A 24,712-nucleotide genomic window follows, 5' to 3' on the forward strand; every position below is an offset into this window, starting at 1 on the left:
CCCCGTTTGGCCAGAACTTTCCTGGTTTTAGCACTGAATGTCCTATGTTCCAGGTAATGTCTCTACCTTGTGCAAACCGGGATGATTGGTCACACAGTTGTGGGTATGGGTGATATAGTAATAAACCAAATGACCAAGTCCCATTCTAGGGGAAGAACTAACATTAAAAAGCCTGTGATATATTTCTTTGCTTTTATCATATAATTTAAGAAGGATGGTATTTTATATAGGGTTGTCTGCAAAGACCTCACAGAGAAGGTGACATTTGATCAGAGACCTAAGACAGCTGAAGAAGTGAGCCAATTAAAGATGAGAGGGAAGAGGATATCAGGTAGAGGGGAAAACAGCTCCAGAAACCCTGAAGTGGGAAGGCAGGGACAGCCAGCATGGTAAGAGTAGAGGTGTTGGGTTCTGATCATGTGGGACTCTTCAGCTCATGTGAGGATTTTGGATGTTTCTTTGGGAGATAGGATGCAACTGGAGGATTTTGGAGAAAGAGGTGACGTGATTTCACTTAGACTTTGAAACAATCATTCCTCCTGTCCCCCTGAGGAATAGAGTATAAAGTGAAAAGTAGAGGTAGGGAGGCCATTAGGGAGATGGTCTCAGTATCCACGTAAGACACAGAGTGGTACATGGTGAAGGTGATGAGAAGCAGTCTGCTTCTGGAGCTCCCTCAGTGGTGGGAAAGAGCAAATATGCAGAGGTAGTATGTAAGAGATACAAGGAAGAGAGGAATCAGCAGTGATACCCAGGCTTTTGTCCACAGCATCTCAAGAAATAGAACTATGTTTGTCTGAGATGGACAAAGGTGAGGAAGAACAGGTTTGGTGATGGGTTCTGGGGCTCACAATTCAAGAGCTTGGGACTTATTAGCCATCCAAATGGAGATGTCAAGTTGGGGGGGCAGTTGCCTGGAATCGATGGGGTGGGTCAGGACTGAGGTGGTCCATTGGAGGCATCAGCTTATGGATGTTTTTACAGCCAGTTGACTTGACCAGATCATGGTGAAAGGGATGTCACTAGAGAAGAGAGGGAATCTGTGAGTTGAATCTGGGACACCCCAAGATTCAGAGTCTGGGAAGAGAAGAGGTAGAAAGGGGAGGGATAAGGAAGCACCTACGAGGTTAGAGAACTAAGAAAGAGTGATATCCCAGAAGCCAAGCGAAAGAAGGCCTTCAAGAAGGACAGAGTGCTCAAGTTTGTCAAATTCCACTGTTTGGGGCAGAGTGTGGAGTGGGATCTTTAATGACTTTGACAGAAACAGCTTCAGTTCAGTGTGGGGATGAAAACTTGATCAAGGTAGGGTCATGAGGAATGGGGACGGAAGAACTGGAGAGTGGTTGGAGGAGGGTGTGATCTCAAAAAATGAAGAGTTTTTTTTTTTTTTTTTCCCCAACAAGATAGAATATGTATGTGTTTTCATGCTAATGGAAATGATCCATATAGGGAAGCGATTTCTTGATGCAGGAGACAGAGGAGACTCCCGGAAGAGCAGTGTATCTGAGAAGGTAGGAAGGTCTGGGCTCTGGGAGACAGAGTGAGACATCAGTGGAGCAATGGCAGACCACAATTTAAAAAGTAGGACCAGTGGGTATTCTGCAGTTTCAGGAAAAGAAGTTCGTTATAGAGAGGCAAAATTCTCTACTGATTACTTCTACTGTCCTAAGAAACGGGAAACAGGGTCACTGTCTGAGAGTCATTGAAGAGATTGGGAGGATCAGTTGAGGAGGGGAGTTGGGAAGCATGAGGCAAGTTGACGGTCCCCCTGAAGTTAATGGCTGTGATTCTAAAGGTAGACCCATCACCGTGCTGGTCTCCAGCCTGGAATTTTTCTCCCACCATATTCGCTATAAACAGAGCTGTTTTAAACCAGAGTTGATTCTTGCAGAAGACACAAAGCCTGCCCCTATTGTCTGTCAGACCCTATGTGGAGTGACAGAGATCCAGACCTGGACAGAGTCCAGCCCTGAGGGAAGGGAGACTGACATGTCAATGGTCACATGAATTCCAAGAAAGTAGAAGTTAGGATTGGCTATACTGGGAACACAAAGACAGGGCCTAATCCCGGGGAGTGGGGGACCTGCTCTTCATACTGGAGACTTCGGCTGAGGTGATCCTGGAGGGCAGGCAGGTTTTAGTCCTGTGCAGAAGGCAGGACACAGCATGGTGGACAGATAACGAGATGAGGGAAGGCTCAGGGGCCTGAGAGCTGAGTAACCTGAGAAGAGACTGGAGGAGATGGGTCTGGAATGCGGGGGGCTTCGAGACTGAGCATTCCCTTTGCCAGTGGTGTTAGAGGTCCCTGGTTTTGCCTTAGTGGAGGGTATGGCCGTTCAGCCTCTGACCCATGCCGGTGCTTCGACTTGGGACCTGGTCCAGCATCATCTGATCCGGCCCCCTCCCTCAGGGCCTGTTCCTGAGCCCTGCTGACTTCCAGGGTCTGGGCTGAGTTCGGCAATCAGAAACAGATGGCCACATACGCCCACCTTTCAGAAACTTCAGCTACCAGGGCACCAGGCCTGGGCTCAGTCCAGGCAAAACATGCACCAGTGAGAGAAACTTTAGCCTACCTGGGTGAGGGAGCCTCAGTCCTAAGACCCTGGATGCTCAAGCCGTTCTGGATTAGGCTGGACATTTTTGTCTTGTTCTGGGGCCTGAAGATGGAACTATCACAGCCCCTCGGAGCCTGGGCCTCCTAGCCAGCAGTGCCGGTGTCTGATGGAGTAGGACAGGAGCCTCTCTCCTCCTTGTGGATCACGGCTGCACTGGTCACCTGGCAGAGGGGGTGGACACGGAGAACACCGAGTCTGAAGAGCTAGGATCTCAAGGCCCAGAGCTGGCTGTCACTTGGGCAGCAGAAGGATTTTCAATTTTAAGGATTTGTGCTGTGTTTACAATGTAATTAAAAAATGCAAATTTTACAGAAACACATTTGTAAAGAGTGGAAGTCTCACAACTGTTCTTATTCCCTTTGTTTTTGTTCCTATATTTATTTACATTTAATAATGGTTATTTTTTTACCAGAATGCAAATATACTGTATACAAAACAGTTTTTTTAATAGAAGTTTATTTTGGGCATCTTTTTATTTCCATTACATTAAAAAAAAATAGAATGTAGAGAGAAAACAATGTAGGGGTGGGTGGGGAGGGAGGAGCGTGCAACCCAGAAAACAATGTAGGGGTGGGTGGGGAGAGAGGTGAGTGCCGTCTGTGACCAGCAGCCTTGGGGCTCACGATTGAAGAAGGGCTTTGTGGCCTCCTATATCGTACAAGGATATGTCTTCCACTTTTTCTTTTTTTAAGATTTTACTTATTTATTTGACAGATAAAGACATAGTGAGAGAGGGAACACAAGCAGGGGTAGTGGGAGAGGGAGAAGCAGGCTTCCCGCTGGGCAGAGAGCCTGATGCGGGGCTCGATCCCAGGACCCTGAGATCATGAGCTGAGGGGAAGGCAGATGCTTAATGACTCAGGCACCCAGGTGCCCCAAGGATGTGTCTTCTTGTCATGGGCCATGTCGCCCTCATCTTGATGGGTCACTAAGTGTAAGTGTCCCCAGAAGGTTTTAACCTGACAGTTGTCCTGGGCTGGGATTCAGACCTGTGGCCACTCTCAGAACCAAATGGCTACAAAGGAGTGTGTGTAATTCCACCCGCCCCCCATCGTCGCCTACTCTCAGGCTTCCCGGGAGTGTTGAGGGGACTGTCCCAGGGAAGTAGACGTTCACAAACTTGGAATCTGCCCACCTCTGCTCTTTGGAAAACACGGTGTCTCCAGGTGTCAGGCCCACCTGCAGGGGCACCCTCCAAGTGCTGAAGAAGGACATGCCCTCAGTGTCAAGTCCAGTGGCAAAAACAACCCTCTGCACATTTGATCTAATCACTTCCTCCATTGTTCTCTAATGTCCTTTCTCTGCTTTATTCGTCTTCATAGCACTTTAGATCACTGGCTATGTGACATCAGAGGTCTGCCCACTACGCCCCCACAAGCCAAATTAGCAGCCTGCAAACGAAGACTGTTTCTCTTTTCTGGAACATTTTCAAAGTGGTCTAAAAAAAACAAAAGCGCAAAACCCAAGGGTATGCCCCAGAGTGATAGGTGGCCCTTACAGTCTGCATCTGCACACTCTTCCCTTTCCAGAAAGCTTGCTGATCCCGGCATTCCTTGGTTATTTGTGTTTTTGTTGCTGTCATTCGTATGTTTGTCACTGTCCCCCTACCTCCACAAGAGCGGGAACTTTGTGCTGTTCCTGCTATATGTCTACAGAAGTGCTTGACATGAGCAGATGCTTAGGAAAATGTGTTTTGGGATGAACGAATGAAAGAACGAAGGCACCTGTGGAGCCTTTCAGAACCTGAGGTTGAGAGGCATCTCGGGAGTGTCTCAGCCTTCACCTGAGATCCTATCCACCTTGAAGAAGCCGGGTCTGGGAGAGGAGAGAACCAGAAATGTGGCAAAGCCCCGGGTAAGGGAATACCACATGCTAGAAGAATCAGAGAGACTGGAGGCACAATGGGGAACACTGGGGAAGAAACCAAGAAAGGGCAGGGAAATAGGGAGCCGGGAGCACCGATGCCGGAAGGTTCCAGAAGCAGCCTGTGGAAACTCACCCAGGCAATCCCAAATGAGTCAAGCAGCGCCATCTCCTAGAGACTCAGGTGGGAGTGCTGGAAAAGAGAGGCTGCTGGGATCCCAGTCAAGGCATCTGTGGGCTGTAGTTCAGACAGCTTCTGGTTATGAGGATGGGCATCCCCACCCTAGCAGGCCTTTTGGGTTACTCCAGTACTTTCTCTTCTTTTTAAGGAACAGTAATAGGTTTATATAGATTTAGAGTTATCAGGCCCGTGATTATGGCCACCCCACAGTTGTTAAAATCTCTTTTACATATACTGTATATTGATTCTGCTCCTGCTACAAGTGTATTTATCTCTATTGCCAATGTAAATAGTTCTGTAACATGCAAAGATGTATTTATAAATTCTGTGTTATTGATTTTTCTCATGCTGCAAACACATTTATCTCTTTGTTAATGAAAATGTATCTAGGAAATAGTAAGACTGATTTATGGAGAAAGGTATGGGACGGGAGGGAGGTGTTGCTGAGCTGGGTAGGCTGTCCTTGGCCACAGCCAAAGGAGACATCATGGGACGTCAAAGGTGCATGTGTAATTGGAGGAAACTGCTCTCAGAGGCAAAGGATGTTTGGGAAGTCCTTTTGCAAGGCAGTCTGGTGTGTTCATGGGAGTCGGCTATGCTTTCAGCTAGGGGAGACCCCCCAAATTACCCATCTGAACCAGGAGAAAGAGAGAAGCATCTCCCCTTGGTCTCAAACCCAGTTTCAGTAGGGCACAACTAAGTGAAAGATATTGGCTCAGTAGTAAGCTTAGAAATAGGGCCAAGCTTTGCCATCGGAGGATTCCAACACTAAACGTTGTCAAAAGATGAAAAAGCACGGGGATAGACAGCAGACTGCAGGGATGCAGGGTAAGTTGCAAAGTGCATATTCTTGCAAAGTGACACTTCATTAGTGAAGGCAGACCCAGACAGGGCAGCCTAGGGAAGATGCTTTTAAAGACTTCCTTTCCTAATACAGACAGGGTCATGAAAGCATTGTATGGTGACAGATGGTAGCTCCAATTGCGCTGAGCATAGCCTAATGTATAGACTTGTTGAGTCACTGTGTCATACACCTGAAACCAATGTAACAGTGTGTGTCAACTGTACTTCACTGAAAGTAAATACATTAAGATATCCTTCCCTGGAAGCTTCTGCCACCCAGGCACTCACTGCTTTCCCAGGAAAACCTCTGCCGGGCAGTTACCATCGCGGTTCCCCCAAAACAAGGGTCCATATGGCCTGCTCATTGTCTCCATGCTCGGTCTGGGTTCTGACTTCCTCAGGTTGTCACTTTAGGCCTCCCAGGTACCTAAAACATGTACTGTTCACAAGGTGACCCCTTGCATGCTGATGAAGAGGCATTTGCATGTACCTTGACAACAATATGAAAACAAGAAACAGGCTCCCTACTGGGGATGCTTTGGGGCAGATGCCAAGACAGACTTCAGTCTCATGAGTCTAGGAAAGTCTAGAGAAGCTGCTTGTCCTTGGTTGCTTCTATCCAAGCATGACCATCACCACCCCATCACTGATGACTCCTTTACACTGTTCTCTTCTTTGACCATTTGAACTCCTTATTGGCAGCCTAACAGAAAGGCTAGCATCTTTAAACATTGCCTATGTGCCGGACATACATCTGTGATCCTTAATCTTCACCACACCTGTGAGAAAGTTCTGAGTTAAGAAAACTAAGGCTTCAGTTGGTGGTTCTGAAACCTGCATGCACATCATGATCCCCTGGAGGGCTGTGAAAGCACAGATTGCTGAGTGACACCCCAAAGTTTCTGGCTCAGTAGTTCTGGGGTGGCCCAGGAAACTGCATTTCTTCGAGGGTCCTGGGGGATGCTGATGCTGGGACTCTGAAGGCCATACTTTGAGAACTACAGGTCTGCCTCGTATAGAGAGTTATTCACAGGCAGGATTCACGCCCACGCCTCCATGATTCAAAAACCTCCATCATTTCAGCTGATATGAAGTGTGTGTCCCAGAGGGACCACCAGTGCCTTCTTGGGTAATATCTTGTCTTGCTGGAACGCCTTCCCCCTTGATTCTCCATCCAGCTCCCTCCACCCATCCTTCACATCTTTGCTTAACATTTCCTCTTCTACAAAGCGCTTCCGTAGCTCTGGCCCTAGCCCACTGCTCCTCCTCCGTGCTTCCAGGATCCCAGGAAGAGCTCTCCTGCAGTTTGCTCACGTTGTTTTGTTACTGCTGGTTTACTTCTCTGACCATCCACCACCCCATGAACCCCACGAGGATGCCCACCATTCATTCCTTGCTCTCTTACCAAGTGACTGCTCGATGGTGCTGTTGATGGAACCACTAACTGGTTGAATGACCTCAGCCAGGGGCAGCTTGCTTGGTGGAGGTTTATAGAGATAGCCCCTGTGACGGAGAGATCTGCATCTCTCTGTGGTGGGGGTGCGTGGACGCTTCCTAACACTTGCTGCTGAAGAGATTAATTGGAGAAACATGCTAACTTAAGTGTGCTGGTGCTGCCTTCTCCAAGCTAAGCATCTCTGGATTGTTCGGACAGGTGTCCTATCTGGTGTGCACATCTGTCTTCCCCTGCCTGCCAGAGTTGGCTTGGAGCCTGACTCGCTGGCCTCTCCTCGACCCCTTTATTCCTCCACCAGTGTCCCTTCCCAAACTGTACCCTCTGATGAGAGAATGAGTGCCCCAAGGAGATGGTGGCTTTGGCATATGAATAGTTGGGTCCTCCTGCCTTAACCTCCAAGTCCTTTGATAGCATTTTCTACTCTCAGATATGATGGCAGTACCTAATGTGTGCTGGGCATGTTAGTGAGCTTGCAAGCTTTCCTTGAAAGAGGATGTGTGCATCTGAGATGGGAGAGATCCATCTGCAATGACTCGTGGCTTTGCGAGGTGATATATGGAGGCCATGGAGCTAAGCCGTGATGCCAGCCCAGCGAACGGAGGTGGTGTTGGGGGGCGGGAACAATGAGGTCTACTGGGATAGACTTGGACATAAAGCCATAAACATTCGGGCTGCCTACTACTGTCGTCCAGAGATGATCCCTGAGCCTCTGGCCAGGGGCACAGTCATGAATAACTACTAGGAGGAGAGAGGAAATCTCCATTTCAAACGTAGGGATGGAACAGTAGTGCTGAGCTCCTTGGCGGTTAGGCATTCAAGCCAGACTCATGGAAACTGCAGTAATTTAGAACAGTTCAGTGTTTAGACTCAACTGTGTAATTCATCCTGATGTTTCCCATTCATCAAAGCCTCGTGTTTGTTTGTATTACCATGAGAAAAATAAAAAACGTGGGGAAAAAAGATCCCTCCCGCCTTTCATTACAGGCAAATTACGACAGAGTTACAACCCTTGGGGCCCTTCAAGCAAAGGAACATCTTGCTTCAATTAGATATAAATAATGAACAATAATTAGAAAGATTTCTTCATCGAATTTGTTATTTTATGTTTCCTTTCATCTGTAATGTATTGAAACAAATACCGGGCTCCGTTTCTGGGCTATGTAGCAGGGCCTAAAGGAACTCCACGGAGTGTCTCTCCAAAACAGGAGGAAGCAGCCATCACTGGTTCTTCCGTGAGCACGCTGCGAAGACTGCTGTCAGCCCTGGGTCTAGCACCACGATGCAAACCGGAAGTAACCTTGGGTCCAGCCCTCCAGCTTCTTACAGTCTACTATGCAGAATAATTGTTCCTGGTGACTGGCCCCTGCGTTTGAGTCAGCTGCTTAACACACAACCCCTCAGTTAGTCATAACAGTAGCCCCCTACCACAGGCTTTGCTTCTTGCCCTAAGAGATTTGGAAATTGAAGCACAGAGAGTTTAGCTAACCTGCCAGTCCTGCATTGTTAGCGATGGGGGAGCTGTGACGTAAGGCAGGTGGTTTGACTCCAGAGATGCGGCTTCTGCTCACCCTGGTATGCTCTGCTCAGAAATCACAGTGCTATTATGCTGCCATAGAAACCACGCAGGGTGTAGATGGAGGAAAGTGATGGCCATGGCTTTGCCTGGGGAAGGGAAGCACTGAGATCTTCCGGGTGTTTGCAGAAGAACATCAAGTAGATAAGTGAAATAAAGGGGTTCCAGGCAGAGGAAGCACCATGGCCTGGTGCTATAGAGGGGGGACTATGTGGGATCTCTCATTTCAGCCTTGGCTTTGGTGCTGCGTGGAGACAGAAGCAGTAGCTGGAGATGAGATCAGAAGATGAAGGGTTGTGTAGATCAGGTTGAGAAGATTGGATCTCCTGAAAAGGGTGACTGAGGGAAAGGTGGAGATGATGATCCTGGTTGGTACGAAGGAGCAAGAGATTTCCAGAAGAGAAATAAAGAGTGATTAAGTTGGAGCCTGGACAGAGAGAGCCTGGCTCACCACTGAGCATTTGGTGAATTTTTGTTCTTTTTGCCATTTGATTATGTATGTAACATCCTCTCAGCACACTGAACCAGGTGGTGCCTGCCTCACAAAGCAGGTGAGGGCTTTGTGCCAAGTGGTCCTTCCCAGTGTGACTAGTGCCTCCACCCCAAGGAAGACTCTCATTCTCCACCCCCAGCTCAGGCATGTGCTGGGGAGCCTTTTGGATGTGCTCCCTCCCTCCAACATGCACGTGGCTTGAACTATTTACTTCTCCTTTGCATAAAACCAACCCCGGGCTCTCTTTATCTTCACCATCTTTTTTAATAATTGCCCACGCCTAAAAATCAAGACACTTCATTTAAAAACACAGATTTCTTTGTTGAAAAGCAGATTGAGGGGGAGGTGCTCAAAATGCAACAATTGGGTCGAAATCTAGAAGAGCCACAAACTTTGGAGGAGACCTGCCTCTGCACGGGCATAACCCGAGTGCGTGTCTCTGCCCACGCCAGTTCTAAGTGGCAGAGAGTAGACATTGTCATCAATTTTACCAACATGCGTTTCTTTCCGGTGCTGTAGGCATTGGAGTTGGAGACTTTTAGTGCCCAGCCGTCCGTGTTGCTCTCTTATACGTGATTGTCTGTATGTGTCTGTGGCTAGACTATAAGCTCCCTGAGGGCAGGAATGCTGTCTCACAGATCCTTTTGTCCCTTGACCTCAGGGCAGGAGCTGATTTTAGATGTTTGGTAATCTTATTGAATTAATCTACACTGAGGAAATATACCTGTGTTAGGATTAGGCCCTGGCAAGTTACAGTTTGGGCCGAGGAACTGGAGCTACTCGGGGTTTGGAGTGCAGAATGGGGAGAGTGGGCCACAGCTGGGCTTGGTCCTCAGGAAAACCTTGCAGCCCATTTATATCCCTGCAGTGGCATCAGGTACCCATGTTTCACTGTCCTTTTGCATTTTCAGGACGTTCCAGGACCTCTCCAAACAAGTTGATATATCTTACGGCACCGTCCGGGACTCTGCTGTGTATGAGTACTTCCGAGCCAAGGGCACCAACCCCCTGGAACAAGACAGCACATTTGCTGAGCTCTGGCGGACCATCAGCAAGAATGGAGGGGCCGACAACTGTGTGTCCAGCCCTTCAGAAGGCATCAGGAAGGTAGGCGGGAGGTGGCCACCTGGCCATGTGTGCACTGTGACTGACTATGGGCACTGTCAAATCCAAGGTAGGGGACACCTTCCCGAAGCATCTCCTTTGAGTCACCCTGTCACCTGCAGGGTGATCCGTCTTCAGCCAGTTGGACAGAAATTTCTCACAGGCCTATGAGTGTCCATAGGAGATGTACATGTTCTTTAGGTAAGATGCCCATTCTTGGCAACAGAAGCAGAGGGCTGCTCATTAGGTATCTTCTAAGTTTCCAAAGGGTCAGTGAAGAGCAGGCAGATTAAGTCTGAGGCATGGACCTCTCTCTTCATGGGCTGGTGGGATGGAGGTTCAGAGAGACCTGCCATCCCAAGTGAGAACACTCAGCCAAAGCAGAAGCAGAGGAGCAGGTGAGAGGTGGAGGGACTGTGGGGACAAGGTTGAGGAGAGGGCGGGCACACAGTGGGCAACCAGGGGTTAGAATGGGGAAGACCACACGTAAGGGGTGGGTGGTCCAGAGCAAGGGCTGGTCAGTTGACCTGGCGTATCTGTGAGACTGTGCTTCAGCAGAGAGGTGTGCTTTGGGGGTGGTGGTAAGGGCAGCAACCCCAGGATGGAGTCCATAGTGAGGGAACCTGAAGGAGCGCAGGGTGAGAGGAAGCCAGGGCCAGAGAGAAGGAGGAAGCAGAAAACCCATCGCATGCTTCAGTGGTGGGTTAGACTTGCTCATTTATTTCACTGAATTGCCCGCAGTGACCTGAATTAATCATCACCATCCCATTATACAGATGAGGATCAGAGACATGGGATCACTCTCCTAGTTAGGGTCTGACGCCTGGGGTTCCAGGCTGTGTTTGGCATTTACCCACCTTGTGCTTGCAGAGCCCTTATAGGAGGAGGAAGATGATGGGGTAAAGGCAAGTGTCATATAAGGAAGCTATTGGTGGTGGTGTCCTGTCCAGCGACCTTATCTGCGGTAGCTGCTGTCCCTCAGGTCCCCTGTGAATGGTGTGAGAAAGATGTGCTCTCTGAGCGGATGGGCAGTCCAGCCTGCCTCGGCATCTCCTCCTTCCCCTTCCATTCTCACAGAACAGTTAGCTCAGGATGGCCTCTCCTTGCTGTTTAGCTGCACTGAGCCGCAGGAAGTGTCGGGCTCGGAAGCCTGACATGCGTGGGTGTGAATCCCAGCGCCATACTCGCCAGCTGTGTAAATTTGAGCACACCACTCTTCCTGTCTGGAACCTCTCAGAGTTGAGAGACATCCATTGGGGGTGTCCTTAGAAACTTAAAGCCCTTGGAGGTACACGTTACGGTTGATACCACAACCAAGTGATAACAAAAATAACAGAACGCAATATAAATGCATTATTCCTGTCCTGACAAGATTTATTAAAATCTCTTTGTTTTAGTGAACTACAAAAGATGGCACCCTAGCCTCCAGCTGCTGGGTCTTCTTCCATCTCTGACAGTGAATCTTCGGGGCTGTAGGTGATAATAATATAAAGGTGACTTAAGGCATTTCACGAACGTAAGGCCTGTGCCAAATGGGTTTTGAGTTTCTGCTCTCTGCTTTCTTTGTCGCTCATAGAGAGCAGATACTCCCATCCACATGGGATTCTTGTGACGATTCAGTGCAACAGTACTATGAAGAGTTCTTCTAATAAAGGAAAAGATGGCTACTTTTGACTTTATTAAACTTCTGTTCATGTAAAACAGTTTAAAGAAAAAACAAAGACAAGTTACATACTGGGAGGGGATATTTACAGTGCGTTATAACCAAGATAAGATTAATATCATGATTATTGGAAGAATTCTTATAAATCTGTAAGAAAAATTCAAACAATTCAACAGAAAAATGAGCAAAAGACTTGCACAGGCCTTTCACAGAAGAGGCAATGCTTATGGCTAGGATATCATAGGAAGAGATGTTCAAAATCCTTAGTGATGTAGGATATGCAAATCAAAACCATAAAGGTATATCATTTTACACCAATTAGACTGGCATAAAATGAGAGGTGGTGGAGAGGACACGAGTAACAGGTGGTTAATTGCAGGTGGGAGTGTACCCAGTACAACCACTTTGGAAATGAGTATGCCGTTCTCTTATAAAACGTAACATTCATATACCCTATGACCCAGCGAGGCCACTCTGAATATCTACCCAAAGGAAACTCCTGCATGCACTTCAGAAGTGAGAAAGGTCAGGGTAGTATCGCTTATAAAGTCAGAACCCTGGAAACAATCCCAATGAGCCTTAACAAGGTGAAAAAAATATGACCTGCAACGAAATGAATGGCCCACAGCTTCATGTAATAGCACGAATGAATCTTAGCAGAAAAACATTGAATCTGAAAAAGCATCAAAGGCAATTTTATATGGGTCAACTAATAGAAAACAACATACAACTTAGGACCCATTTAAAATGTATGAAACACATGAATGCACACAGCCAAAGTAAGGATGAAATACAAAATTCACGATAGTGGTTAATGCAGTTGGGAGAGGCAGAGCAACGGGGAGGAGAGAAGTGAACAGTTGAATGTAAGTCAAGGTCAGTGCTAGCTTCAGATTCACAGGGCTTAAATTTTTTTGTTTCATTTCTCATTGTAATAAATAACTAATGAGTTAATTAAAAAGAGGGCCATTCCTGGACAAAAGAATGGGTGTCCTGAACCCAGGGTTGTGATTAATCCCACTTAGTGCACCTACCTGCTCTTCCAAATAAGTAAGTCCCGACCAAGCCAGGCAGAGTTTGACTGCCACAGATGCCAGGCCCTTTTTGTCCTTACAAGCTCCCACGTGCCTGCCTTGTCTTGCTCCTGGTGTACCGTAAGAGAACAGACACCACCACGGAGCTCTCTGGAGGGTGATAAATCTAGAGGTGGCTCATTGGGGAAATATCTCCTCGTCATCCTACTTAGCCCTTGTCCATTGCTGGCACATTAGAAATCATTCACCCTCTGGCGATATGATGAAAACCATGTAAAAAAGGTTAAGTAGTGGAAGATGCAAAGAAAGGAGTCCTCAGAAATGCCTAAAGCTTCGGGATGCAGAATCTAATCTCTTTTTCAGTACATAGAATGTGTTACTTTTATGACACCTTCATTTTATAAACCCCAAACCAGCTTTGGGGTCACAAATCTCCCTCTTGCATTTGGATCTCTAAGAAAAAAACCGACTGCCAGCACTAGACAAATGTTAAGGGTTTTATAAATACTGTCATAAAAGTGAGTTTATGGTATTGTCAGAAAATGGAGTGTGCTGCATTTTTTTACTGGAAGGAGAGCTCAGATTTACTCTCAGATCCTCTTCATGTGCCTGTCTGGCGCATGCCCATAAATGCTTAAGCAGTGTGGACAGCTCAGCAAAGGTGAGGAGGGGCATCCCCAAGGGGTGTTGCCGGAAGCTTCCTTAGCAAGGGGAGGATGACCTCACTTCTAATTTCCAGTTACTCTTTGGTGACTCTGCCTCCATTTCTGGAGAGTGCTTAGTAGTGGAGCAATGTCTAATTGGTCCTGAAGTCAAGGAGCTTGGTGTAGAGGGTAACCTCAGAGAACGGTTATGTTTTCCTAGGGAGTGCTGCAGCTTTTAATGACTTGAAACCAATTTAGGTGGGAAATTGCTTAGCAAGAGGTGACTACTTTTCCACAGTCTCAGAACCAGGGAAAGGGATTATGTCATGGTTGTCCCACCTCTGTGACCCATGCCTTCATGCTAGTGGCCCCTCAGACAAGGAGGGGGCAGCCCTCTCTGGGCTCTGATGAGGAGAACAGGAAGGAATTCGTGAGACAAAGGAAGTTTTATTTATTTATTAAGAGCTCACAACATCCAGTTTTTACAACAGACCTGCCTGGCACCCAGTAAGTCTCAGTCAATAGTGGGTTGTCCCTAAATGAGTCGTCTGTTTGCTGTCTGACTGAGCAGAGACACGTAAATTTGAGCTATATTTGGTGCCACCAGTTAGCAGGTTACCTCCATGGATCCCTTGATGGGAGGGGTAAGGGAAGTAACTCTAGGGTCCCTTGCAGGCTTGTCTCTTCATAGCCTTCTCTTAAGAAAGAAACCATGCTGGTCCTCAGAAAGAGGAAAGAGGCTGCCTTCCTTTCTCTCAGCCACCTGCTCCTGTCAGCCATGAGGAAAGAGTAGACTAAGTATCGGCAATGGGCTAAATGGTCCATGGGCTAAATCTGGTGCACAGCCTATTTTTATAAATAAAGTTTTATTGGGACACAGACACACACTTTCATTTATATACCGTCTATGGTGTCTTTCCTACTACTTCAGCAGTGTTGAGTAGTTGTACCAGAGACCATAGCATCTGCAAAGCCTGAAATATATATTACATGGCCCTTTTAGAACAAAATTCAGGATCCCTGGTCCAGAACAATGGGTGGGCCAGGGATCCTACCCCTAGGTCAATATCATCTAAAGGCACATACACCTATCCAGTTGTTCATTGTCTGGCTCTGTACCATCCAAGAGTGCATATCAGCACATCATGTAAGGAGTCCACCTCTTAGTCCTGCATCATCTAACAGCCCACAGACACATGCAGTAACACATTACTTAGCTCCAGGCCACCGAGTTGCACGTTGGTGTATCTAGTACTATATCATCTTAGCTTTGTATCATCCAGTAGCTTACGGGTTCTACCTACCCACTGCCCTTTCTTGTCCTGTTCAGGTCTAACTCTAGTGGCCCAGGACTTCTCCCTCACTACACCGGGACCCAGCTCTGCTCCTGGCCTGGCCTAGACCCCCTCAGAAATCTGCTGAGCAGTCTCTGTGTTCCAGGCACTGGGCCAGCTGATATACATATATTATTCTTTTCATCCTAAACAGATCTCCTGATTATCATCATCTACATCATGTAGAAATGGGGCCTAGGCCTCAGAGAAATGAAAGGGCTTACTCAAGGTCACACAGACCAGAGTAAGTCAAGGCACGGTCTAAGCCGAAGCTCATTCCCACCTTGTCTCTTCGCACGGGGTAACCCTCCCATTTCTGTGCCTTATGGTGCCTCTGCCCCTTGCATACTCTTTACTTTATGTTTTTATTTCCCTTCCTCTTTTACACCGGAGTAATGAGACATGTACCTGAGCCCATTTTTAAAAACCTTACCTGCCCTTCCATGCCCTAGCAAAGGCTTCTTAAGTCTGATTTTATTTTTTGGTTTCAAAACTACTGAAAATATCAAAGAAATTCTGAGATGCAGAACTGGGCTAGCAAGTGGCTCAGATTTCTATGATAATAACTTTGTCACATGAAATCAGACTTTAATGTTGTTGGTGGAAATTTTTTTCTTGAGTTTGATCAACACTATCAAGTAATATCCAGTGTAACCCAATTTCAGTGCAGTGCTGGGGCTGACCTGGCCTGCCAATTTATAGCCTTTCCATAAATCAGACCTAATGTTTAATAACATTGTCAAATAGAATACAGTGTTAATAGTTCAAATGTCAATCTTTGCAGCTCATTGAGCTCTTTGAATAAATAGACAAGTAGCTTGTTTTAGAACTGTTTAGAAACAGTATTTTTCAGAAGAAAGTAGCTTTTGAGTCCAACAGTCCTAACAGAAGGTGGTTTTTTTCCACTCAGTAAATATCGCTGAGGTCATAAAGTGTGAATGCAAATGCAGGAAGAAAGCAGGCCCACAAATCTTATTTATTTCCACACTGATCTAATGCTTGCCCTGGACCAGATTGGGCATCACCCAACAGCCCCTGCGTTTTGTCCCTTCCCTTGCACTCTGCTATATGGCAAGGGTTATTTCCTTTGCATTCACCCTCTGCTGAATGTCAGGGACTGTACTGTGTGGCAGAAAAGGATAGGGTTGGGGGCCATAGGGTTGGAGGCTGGTAGGTCCTTCTTGGGGTCCGAAGGACTGTAGCCTGCCATGGGAGGACAAGGAACTTTGGTCCCCCATAATACTCTTCATTTGTAAGGAGCATGGTGAGGAAGCATCCTGGTTTCATGGCCTGCTGTATGTTCCTGCTGAGGAGGGGGAAGAAGCTTCTGTGGAATGGTAGTCCTTTGCATTTGGGGGATGCTAGGTGCAATGATCAGGAAGATTTGGCGAGGTTGATCAAAAGGAATGTTGATGTGGGTCTGGACCCCTGGAAAGGAGACTGGTACAAACTAGGCAGTCCTGTGCAGAGGAAAGGAGCGACATTCTTTGGGCAGCAGCCATGGGCCTTAAAGGCGTATTTTGTTTTTTCTCTGCTTCTGAGTCAATGCAGACCAGGGATTCCGTATGCCTCTTTCCTTCTGAGATACTCACATTGGATAACTATTCATCTCTATATCTTTTCTACTTGCTCAAAAGCACTGTATCCATTTGTCAAGTTGGAAAGTTTCTTCTCTTTATATGTTCACTTATTTACTTACTCATACATTCAGGAAAGGTAGTTTGAATACCTTAATGCCTAGGAGTTTGGAGATGGGAATTAAAGTTTCACTTTTGACTTAATTTAATCTGTGGCTTATCTTTGGTCAAGGGAATTCACCTCTCTGAACTATCTGTGAGTCTGAGAAGGGCCTTCCCAGATTAGTTGTGAGTTACCAATGCATTAAGCAGATAGTGTCTAGTATGGTAACATGAGGTTGTCTTTTGGTAGACATCAGCAAACTGCCTCAGCACCTACTATTTGTTAGGAAATGAAGATAAAAAATAAATAAAGACAAACAGTACATAATCCTTTCATGAAGTGTAATTGACATAAAATGAAAGGCACATGTATTAAGTGTTTGTTTCATGGGTTTAGACAATTATCTACAACTGTGTAATCAACACCCAAAACAAGCTATAGAAACTGTTCATCATTTTGGAAAGTTTTCTCATGTCACTTTCTGGATGCTTCTCCCTACCCCGAGAAGCAACCACTTACAACTTTCTAGTAACACAGATTAAGTTGACCTGTTCTTGTAATTCATGTAAGTGGAATAATATAAAATGTATATATTTGTGTTCTCTTTCACCCAGTGAAACACCAATGAGATTTAAGTTGTGGATATTAGTACTTCTTTTTATTTCTTCCTTTTGAGTAGCATTCCATTGTATGAATAAATCTCAGTGTCTTTATCCATTTTCCAGCTGACATACATTCAGTTGTTGCCAATTTGGGGCTAATAGGAGTAAGACTGTATGATCATTTTTTAAAGATTTTTTAATTTATTTGACAGAGATCACAAGTAGGCAGAGAGAAAGGAAGGGAAGCAGACTCCCTGCTGAGCAGAGAGCCCGATGTGGGGCTCCATCCCAGGACCCTGGGATCATGACCTGAGCCGAAGGCAGAGGCTTTAACCCACTGAGCCACCCAAGTGCCCCTGTATGATCATTTTTTTTTAATTTTCAGCATAACAGTATTCATTGTTTTTGTACCACACCCAGTGCTCCATGCAGTCCGTGCCCTCTCTAATACCCACCACCTGGTTCCCCCAACCTCCCACCCCCCCACCTCTTCAAACCCTTCAGATTGTTTTTCAGAGTCCATAGTCTCTCATTGTTCACCTCCCCATTTTTTTAAAAGATTTTATTTATTTATTTGACAGAGATCACAAATAGGCGGAGAGGCAGGCAGAGAGAGAGAGGGGGAAGCAGGCTCCCCACTGAGTAGGGAGCCTGATGTGGGGCTCGATCCCAAGACCCGGAGATCATAACCTGAGCCGAAGGCAGAGTCTTAACCCACTAAGCAACCTAGGTGCCCCGAGTATCATTTTTATACAAATCTTTTGCAGAGATATGTTTACACTTTTCTTTACCAAATATAGAAGAGTGAAATTCCTGGCTCATGGGGTAGATGTGTGTTTACCTCTATAAGGAATTCCCCAGGCACCTCCAACACTGGTAATACCTGACTTACATACTTGTAAGCTCCAATTGTTGAACATCCTAACCAACATTTAGTGTTATAGTGTTTTTGACTGTAGACAATTTAGTGGATGTGAAGGATGGTACTAGGTAGTTTTGCCACAGATATCTTGCTGCAAGCATTTTCATTGCAAACCTTTTCGCCATATAACTAATTGGCTGTTGGGCAGTTTTGCCATAAAAGTTAAAATAGCTGGTGGACAGTCTGGTTTCATTTCTCCATTGAAAATTTTTCCTTTTTTATATTATATAAATCTTAGCTAGCCCTCATAATGGTCTATACAGTAATATGTAGAGATAATGATCTTAAAATAGTGTATGATGACACATCCGTATGTTGACTTGATAGAAAATACAGTGTTGAAACTTACTGGAAGTGTGAAATAAGGGAGTGTAAAGCCAGATTGCACTCTAGACTACACTAGAAAATGATGACAGATCAGTTACAATGATCACAAAGCTCAGTTACAAATGCATTACAGCCTTAGCATTTCTTCCACATTTTCCATAGAACTTTGGAGCATCTGTCAGTGGACGTGTGAGACTCTGCCAAGAAGGAACAATAGTGTAGAAGGCTCTCATCATGCAGTGCAAAGCTCAGTTACAAATATGCATCCTAGTATTTGGAAAACTGGTATCTGTCTTAATGAAGGAAGAAATTAATTTTATTAATTTTTTCATGTTTCATTATGTTCTTTTTAATGTCCCTCTTTTCTTTTTCATTATTTTATCTTTTACAGCAATTCCCTTATAGCCAATTAGCTATGTGGTAGAAATTCTTTCAGCAAAGATGTCTATGGCAAAGATGCTTATGGCAAAAATGAGAACATGGTGAAGGATATCCCATTTTTTAATTGGCACTCTTGGTGGCTAATGATGGCTAGTACTCTTTTTTCATGTGCTTATTGGCCATCTGCATAGCCTCTCTCTCTCTCTCTCTTTAATTTAAATTCAATTAGCCAACATATAGTACATCATTAGTTTCACATAGCCTCTCTCAAGCAGTGTGCGCTCAAGTCTTTTGTTAATTTTTACTGGGCACTGCAGCTTTTCATTATAGATTTAGATGAGTTTTCAATATATTCTAGATATAAGTCCCTGATCAAATAGAAGTACTGCAGTTATAATTTCCAGTCAGTAATTTGCCCATTCATTTTCTTAATGGTGTTTTTTTAAAGAGTAGAATTTTTAGATTTTGATAAAACCCCATGTACCAGGGGTTTTTTCTTTTACAGTTTTAATGCTATTTGTATCCTGTGTAAGAAAGTTTCCTACCTTCAAGTTGCACATTTTCTTCTGGAAGGTTTTTACATTTATGCCATCTATTTACGTTTCTATTTATGTTGCATATCAAATTAGTTTTTGTATATGGAATAAAGAAGTGGTCCCTGTTCTTTTTCTCCCCCCATACATATATCCAGTTGATCTAGCATCATTTATTAAAAAGATGAAAAATAAAAATGTGTTTACTTCACAAAGAGAATAGATGTGTTGATCAAAAATTAGCTGGCTGTCTATTTTTTGGTCTATTTCTGGATTCTTTATTCTGTTCCATTGATCTATATATCTATTCTTATGCCAGTATAAAAGTGTCTTGATCACTGTAGCTTTATAATAATTCTAATTCCTTAAATCAGGTAGTGTAAATCCTCCAACTTTTTCTCTTACAAGAATATTTGGGCAATTCTAGATCATTTCCATTTGAATCTTAGAATCATGTTGTCAAATTTCTTAAAAAATCCTTGAGATTTCGATAGCTATTACACTGAATCTATAGGTCATTTGGGGGAAAATTGATATCTTCACAGTATTGAGTCTTCTAATCCACAATCTATTAGTCCAATAATCGATCTCCTTTCAAAACACCAACTTTTGATTTTATTGATTTTCCTATGTTATATAGTTTATTGATTTCAGATTTTTTTTTTGTTAAATTTTTTTTCTACTGTTCACTTTGGTTTTAATTTGCTCTTACTTCTTCTTGCTTCTAAATGTTGAAACTTAGACCATTGGATTTTACTGTTTCCTGACATAAGCATTTAAAGCTATAAATTTGCTTCTGTGCACTGTTTTAGCTGAATCCCATGGGTTTTTATGTGTTGTATTTTTATAATCATTAAGCTCAAGACTTATATAAAGTGTCAGATTTAGTCTTTTTCTTTACGGTGTCCCTGTTGAGTTCTGGAGGGGAGCAAATGACTGTGATTTAATGTGGGAAGAGGTTATGGGGACAGAGAGTGGGTATTTATTCTGTCTAGTGAGGTTGAGGAAAACTTCTTAAGGTACTTCTGTCGAATGCACATTTACAATCCAAACGCCTCAATTCCTTTTCAGTTTTGAGGATACAAGGGTGAAAAGGTGAGAGAAAACTAGGAAGCAGGAAGTCGAATACAGAGAAAAATAAAGGAAATCTGAGAGGCAAAAAAAAAAAAAGACAGTTGAATGGCATGTGTGCAAACAAAACCCATTTTTATTTCTATTGAATGTATAGTTTCCTCGTAGGAAAGTGAAGGTAGGCTTTCCCTGCTGAACTGTTGCTGTCTGCAGAGCCCTCCCTGGGGTCTTGGGCTTAATCCTGAGTGTCTTGGTCATGTAATAATATACCTGAACCGTCTTCATTCGCATGCTTTAACTGTGGCCCAACCTAACTCCAAGTGCTTTAAGGTTAAATATCCCCAATCCATGCCAATGTTTAAAGTAATAAGAGCTTTTAAGAGGAAATCTTAGGTTATACATTTATAATTTAAATGTAATATATCACCATTAAGAAAAGCTTAAAATAGTCCTAAAAAAATAAGCAGAAAAGAACCAGCCAAACTTCTTTTCATCACCTAAATAAGGCTCCAGGGATTCTTGTGTATATTTATGTCTAGTCATTTTTGAATCTCTACAAAGATTTTATAGAATTACGATGTTATAGAAAATATATTTTACCCTGTGTTTTTCTAGTACTATTATAAAAATGCATAAATTATTTTACTGGCTAACTAATATTTCATCAAATCAATGTAAAATAATTTACTTATTTTCTTCTTTATTGTCATTTGGACCATTTCTAAGTTTTCTCAAACATGTATATATGTATATATACATATATATATGCATATATATAATTTTTATTTATTTAGTTTTATTTTTTTAATTAAATATTTTATTTATTTATTTATTTATTTGACACAGAGAGAGAGGGAACACAAGCAGCGGGAGTGGGAGAAGGAGAACAGGTCTCCTGCTGAACAGGGAGCCCGATCCCAGGACCCAGGATTTTTGTCCTTTCTTACTTTATCCATGGCTTTCCATGTTTGGATAATCAGGAGATCGATATAACATGATGGCTACCATTAGAGAGACCTAGGATGGCTCAGGTGCGGTGTTGGGCTTCTGCCATGCTTTAGCTCAGGTATGCTTTAACACAACCTGTTTATTAATGAGGAAACTGAAGTTCGAGGAGGACAAGGGACCTGGAGATCAATCTTGAAGTCTGTTTGAGACCCAGCGTTTGAGCTCTGTACCTTTCTCACTCCAGTTCCTGTGTCATTATTTGTGGCACGTTGCAGAAATGGAGGGAGGGGCATGATCAGAGTAAAACTTTGGCTCCTGCCTTCCTTTGGCTCTTCTGGAAGCCGGAGTGCTTCCTTTCCCTCTCCCCTCCTTTATACATCCCCATGCTACCTGCTGCTTGGAGCATCATTCCATTTCTTGGTTGGCCAGGCTAATTCCTAGTTATTCCTCCAACCTTAGCAGAAGCATTCACCCTTCCAGAGGCCCCCCTACTCCCCACCGCAACACCAGGTCCTCCTACCACCACCGCCTGGGGGGGCAGGGCGAGAGGCTCCCTTGTCATTCCGTGTATCCTAGGGTATAGCTTCATCAGATGCCACCCCATCCTTAGTGCCCTGCTCTGACACAGCCCCCACTATACTCAGAGGCTTCTTAGGGTCAGGCCTGTGTCTTAATCTTCTGTCTGTCCTCAGGGCCTAGGCATAGCCCCAAAGCACATGGACACCCATGTGCTTCTGTCCTCTTTAAAATCAAACAAATGCTCAGTGAATAACAAATGAGAGTGTGTAGAAATGTGGGCATGTGCATCTTTCTTCAATACAGATGAGCAGGATTGCCGGTACCCAGTTGCAGAGAAGTCAAGAAGGGGTGAGGAGGATCCTGGAGGGCAGGGGGGAGGCTTAGTCAATCTCCTGGAGCAGGTTCCCATACAATTGAGTAAATTGGCCCCTTCATAACGCCCTACTGCTTAATTCTGTTTGATGATGATTGGTTTGGGATAATACAGTCCAAAGATCAAGGAAAGCCCCCACTGTGCCTCTCTTATTAAATTACTTTGCTTTGGGTTTTGAGCACTGCCAAGCAAATCTCGTTATGAATTCTTCAATTACTTTCTTTTGCGATTTTAATAATTTGGTAGGGTAAGCTCTGGAATCAAACCAATATCTGTGCCATCATGCTAACTTTGATTATTTTCAAACTCCTCATTAGAGGGGTGGGAGGATGTTCACTCCCCTTAAATCTGATTTTATTTTTTCAGATTTGCTCTGCCCCATAATTTGCTTTGTACCCAGGTCTGATATGCTTCACCTTAGTGCTGGCTGTAAATGTGGGCTGATTCTGTTCTATTTGTTCCACTGAGCATTATTGCTTTGGGTTTTATGATTTAAGTTTTTACATTTTGAATTGAATTGTTTTGTTATTTGATTACATTAAAATCAAGAAGCGATTGCTGATGAAAACAATTTTGATTTATTGTGTCAGTCAGATTGTTGGCAATTTTTGTTTAGCTTATTTTTATTTCCATTTTGTCGGTATAATGTTGTTTGTGCAGAAACAAAAAGAGAGAAAGGGAGGGCGGAAAATAGCATTCATAAAGAAATGATTCCATGTGGCATTGTGCTTCTGTACTCTGTCTTCACCATTGATGTCATTTTGTGATATTTCCATTTTGCAAATGAGGAACACAAAAACACTAAAAGGTTGAACAATTTGTTCAAAGATTATCAGATTCTTTCTCTGCCATCCATGTGTTCATTATTATTACACTATTATTACCAGCACCATCAACATCACCATCATAATCATCATCAATAATATAAAACCTATTTGAAGGTCTCCTGGGTAGCTCAGTCGGTTAGTGTCTGCCTTTGGCTCAGGTCATGATCCCACGGTCCTGGGATCGAGTCCCGCAATGAGCTCCTTGCTCAGTGGAGAGCCTGCTTCTCCTTCTCCCTGCTGCTCTGCTGCTTTTGTGCTGTCTCTCTCTCTGATGGATGGATAAATAAATAAAATCTTAAAAAAAAAAACCCTATTTGAGTAGAAGTAGTGGTTTCCACTGGATGTAGAGCTCTAATGAAGAATCTTTTTATCTTCCAATGTAGAGATATTAAGATTGGCTTTGAACCTGACATTTTAAACTTTTAGTATGTGTTTATGTATGTGTGTGACACACACACACACACACACACACACACACACACAGAAATAGAAACAGAACAATGAGGGGTAGATGAACTTAAATCAGGAACAGTCATAAGAACAGTAAAAACTCTGAAGATCATGCCTTCCAAGGATCAGATAAAGGAACCAACCAGAAATGGTGTGAAGCCTGATAAAGACAACTCTGAGCAGAGAAATTTGGTATCTCTAGTATTGCAGAACCTTTGTCTGGAAGAGGTCTCAGACACATTCTGTACGGCCCAGATCTCACACCACAGCTTAGTTACAGGGAGTGATGAGAAGCAATCTCTGCGCTTTCTAGTAAGGGTTCAGCATCCCTGGGCGATGTGACAGGCTTGTATTAGGCAGTGCCCCTGCCGGACCCCTCTGGTGGCGAATCTTTCTGATTCTTTGACTTTACAAAGCTGTATGTCCTGCCAGGTGGAGCTCAGAGTTTGTTCTGTGAGGGATGGGAGTCCATTTCAATCTCTTTGGTCAGAGTGTGACCTCTTTCGTAGCTCCTCAAAGTGCTTTCAGGCTATTGTGCGAGCTTTTTCTCTCAGGGCTGACATTTCAGCAGAGGCCATAAAGGAATATCTCAGCTGTAAATGGGGTTGGAGAATGAGACTCTTCTACATAAAACCCACAGAGAGGGCCTCCCAACACTCTTAGGGGTTGGTTGTCTTTAATATTAATTATGATCACACACAATTTTACTGCTTCTGTCTCCTTCAGGCACAGTCTGAGTCGCCAGTTCCCAACACCTTTTATGGCTAAAGAAACAGTGAGAGGAAGTGGCTTGCAGATGGCAAAGCCACCTGGCCTTAGGGGTTAGTTTCATGGGTCTCGTTTGAACTTTGTCTCAATGAAGTCAAATGCTCAGTTAAAGCAGCGTTTGTGTGGTGAACATAGTGTGGGATCTCAGTTAACAAGAACCGGGTTTGGTTCTGCCAGAGGGAGACCTTGGTAACTTAACTAACCCCCAAACAAAGTTATCTCCTCTGAAAAATAAGAATAATAATCCTGGGTCTTCTTGCAGTTACCACAAAATTTAGAGGTGATGTGAAGGGATGGGGTGCGACGCCTGATGGGGTGTATTTTAACAACGTAGTTCTCAGAGTGTGGTTGTTGCACCAGTAATGTCAGCACCGTCCAGAACATGTTAGAAGTGAAATTCTCGAGCCCCACTTTAGACCTAACAAATCAAGACACTGAGGGAGGGGAGCAGGGTGGAGATTACTAATCTGTATTTGAACACACCCTCTCAGGGATTCTTATGCCCTCT

The 24,712-nt window shown here is 44.3% G+C and overlaps 1 protein-coding gene across 4 annotated transcripts in view; it reads left to right on the plus strand.

Moving 5' to 3' along the window:
• The window catches only part of GRID1 (glutamate ionotropic receptor delta type subunit 1), a 680,604-nt gene that overhangs the window by 629,226 nt on the left and 26,666 nt on the right, over positions 1–24,712 (plus strand). For all 4 annotated transcript variants that reach the window (XM_032838417.1, XM_032838432.1, XM_032838424.1 and 1 more), the window contains exon 13: positions 9,936–10,131. In XM_032838417.1, coding sequence (XP_032694308.1) covers positions 9,936–10,131 — 196 coding nt within the window. The remainder of the gene's footprint in view (positions 1–9,935; positions 10,132–24,712) is intronic.

This window comes from Lontra canadensis, unplaced genomic scaffold, assembly GCF_010015895.1.
Source record: "Lontra canadensis isolate GAN:19392208 unplaced genomic scaffold, GSC_riverotter_1.0 scaffold3, whole genome shotgun sequence".
In the NCBI taxonomy this organism is placed as follows: Eukaryota; Metazoa; Chordata; class Mammalia; order Carnivora; family Mustelidae; genus Lontra; species Lontra canadensis.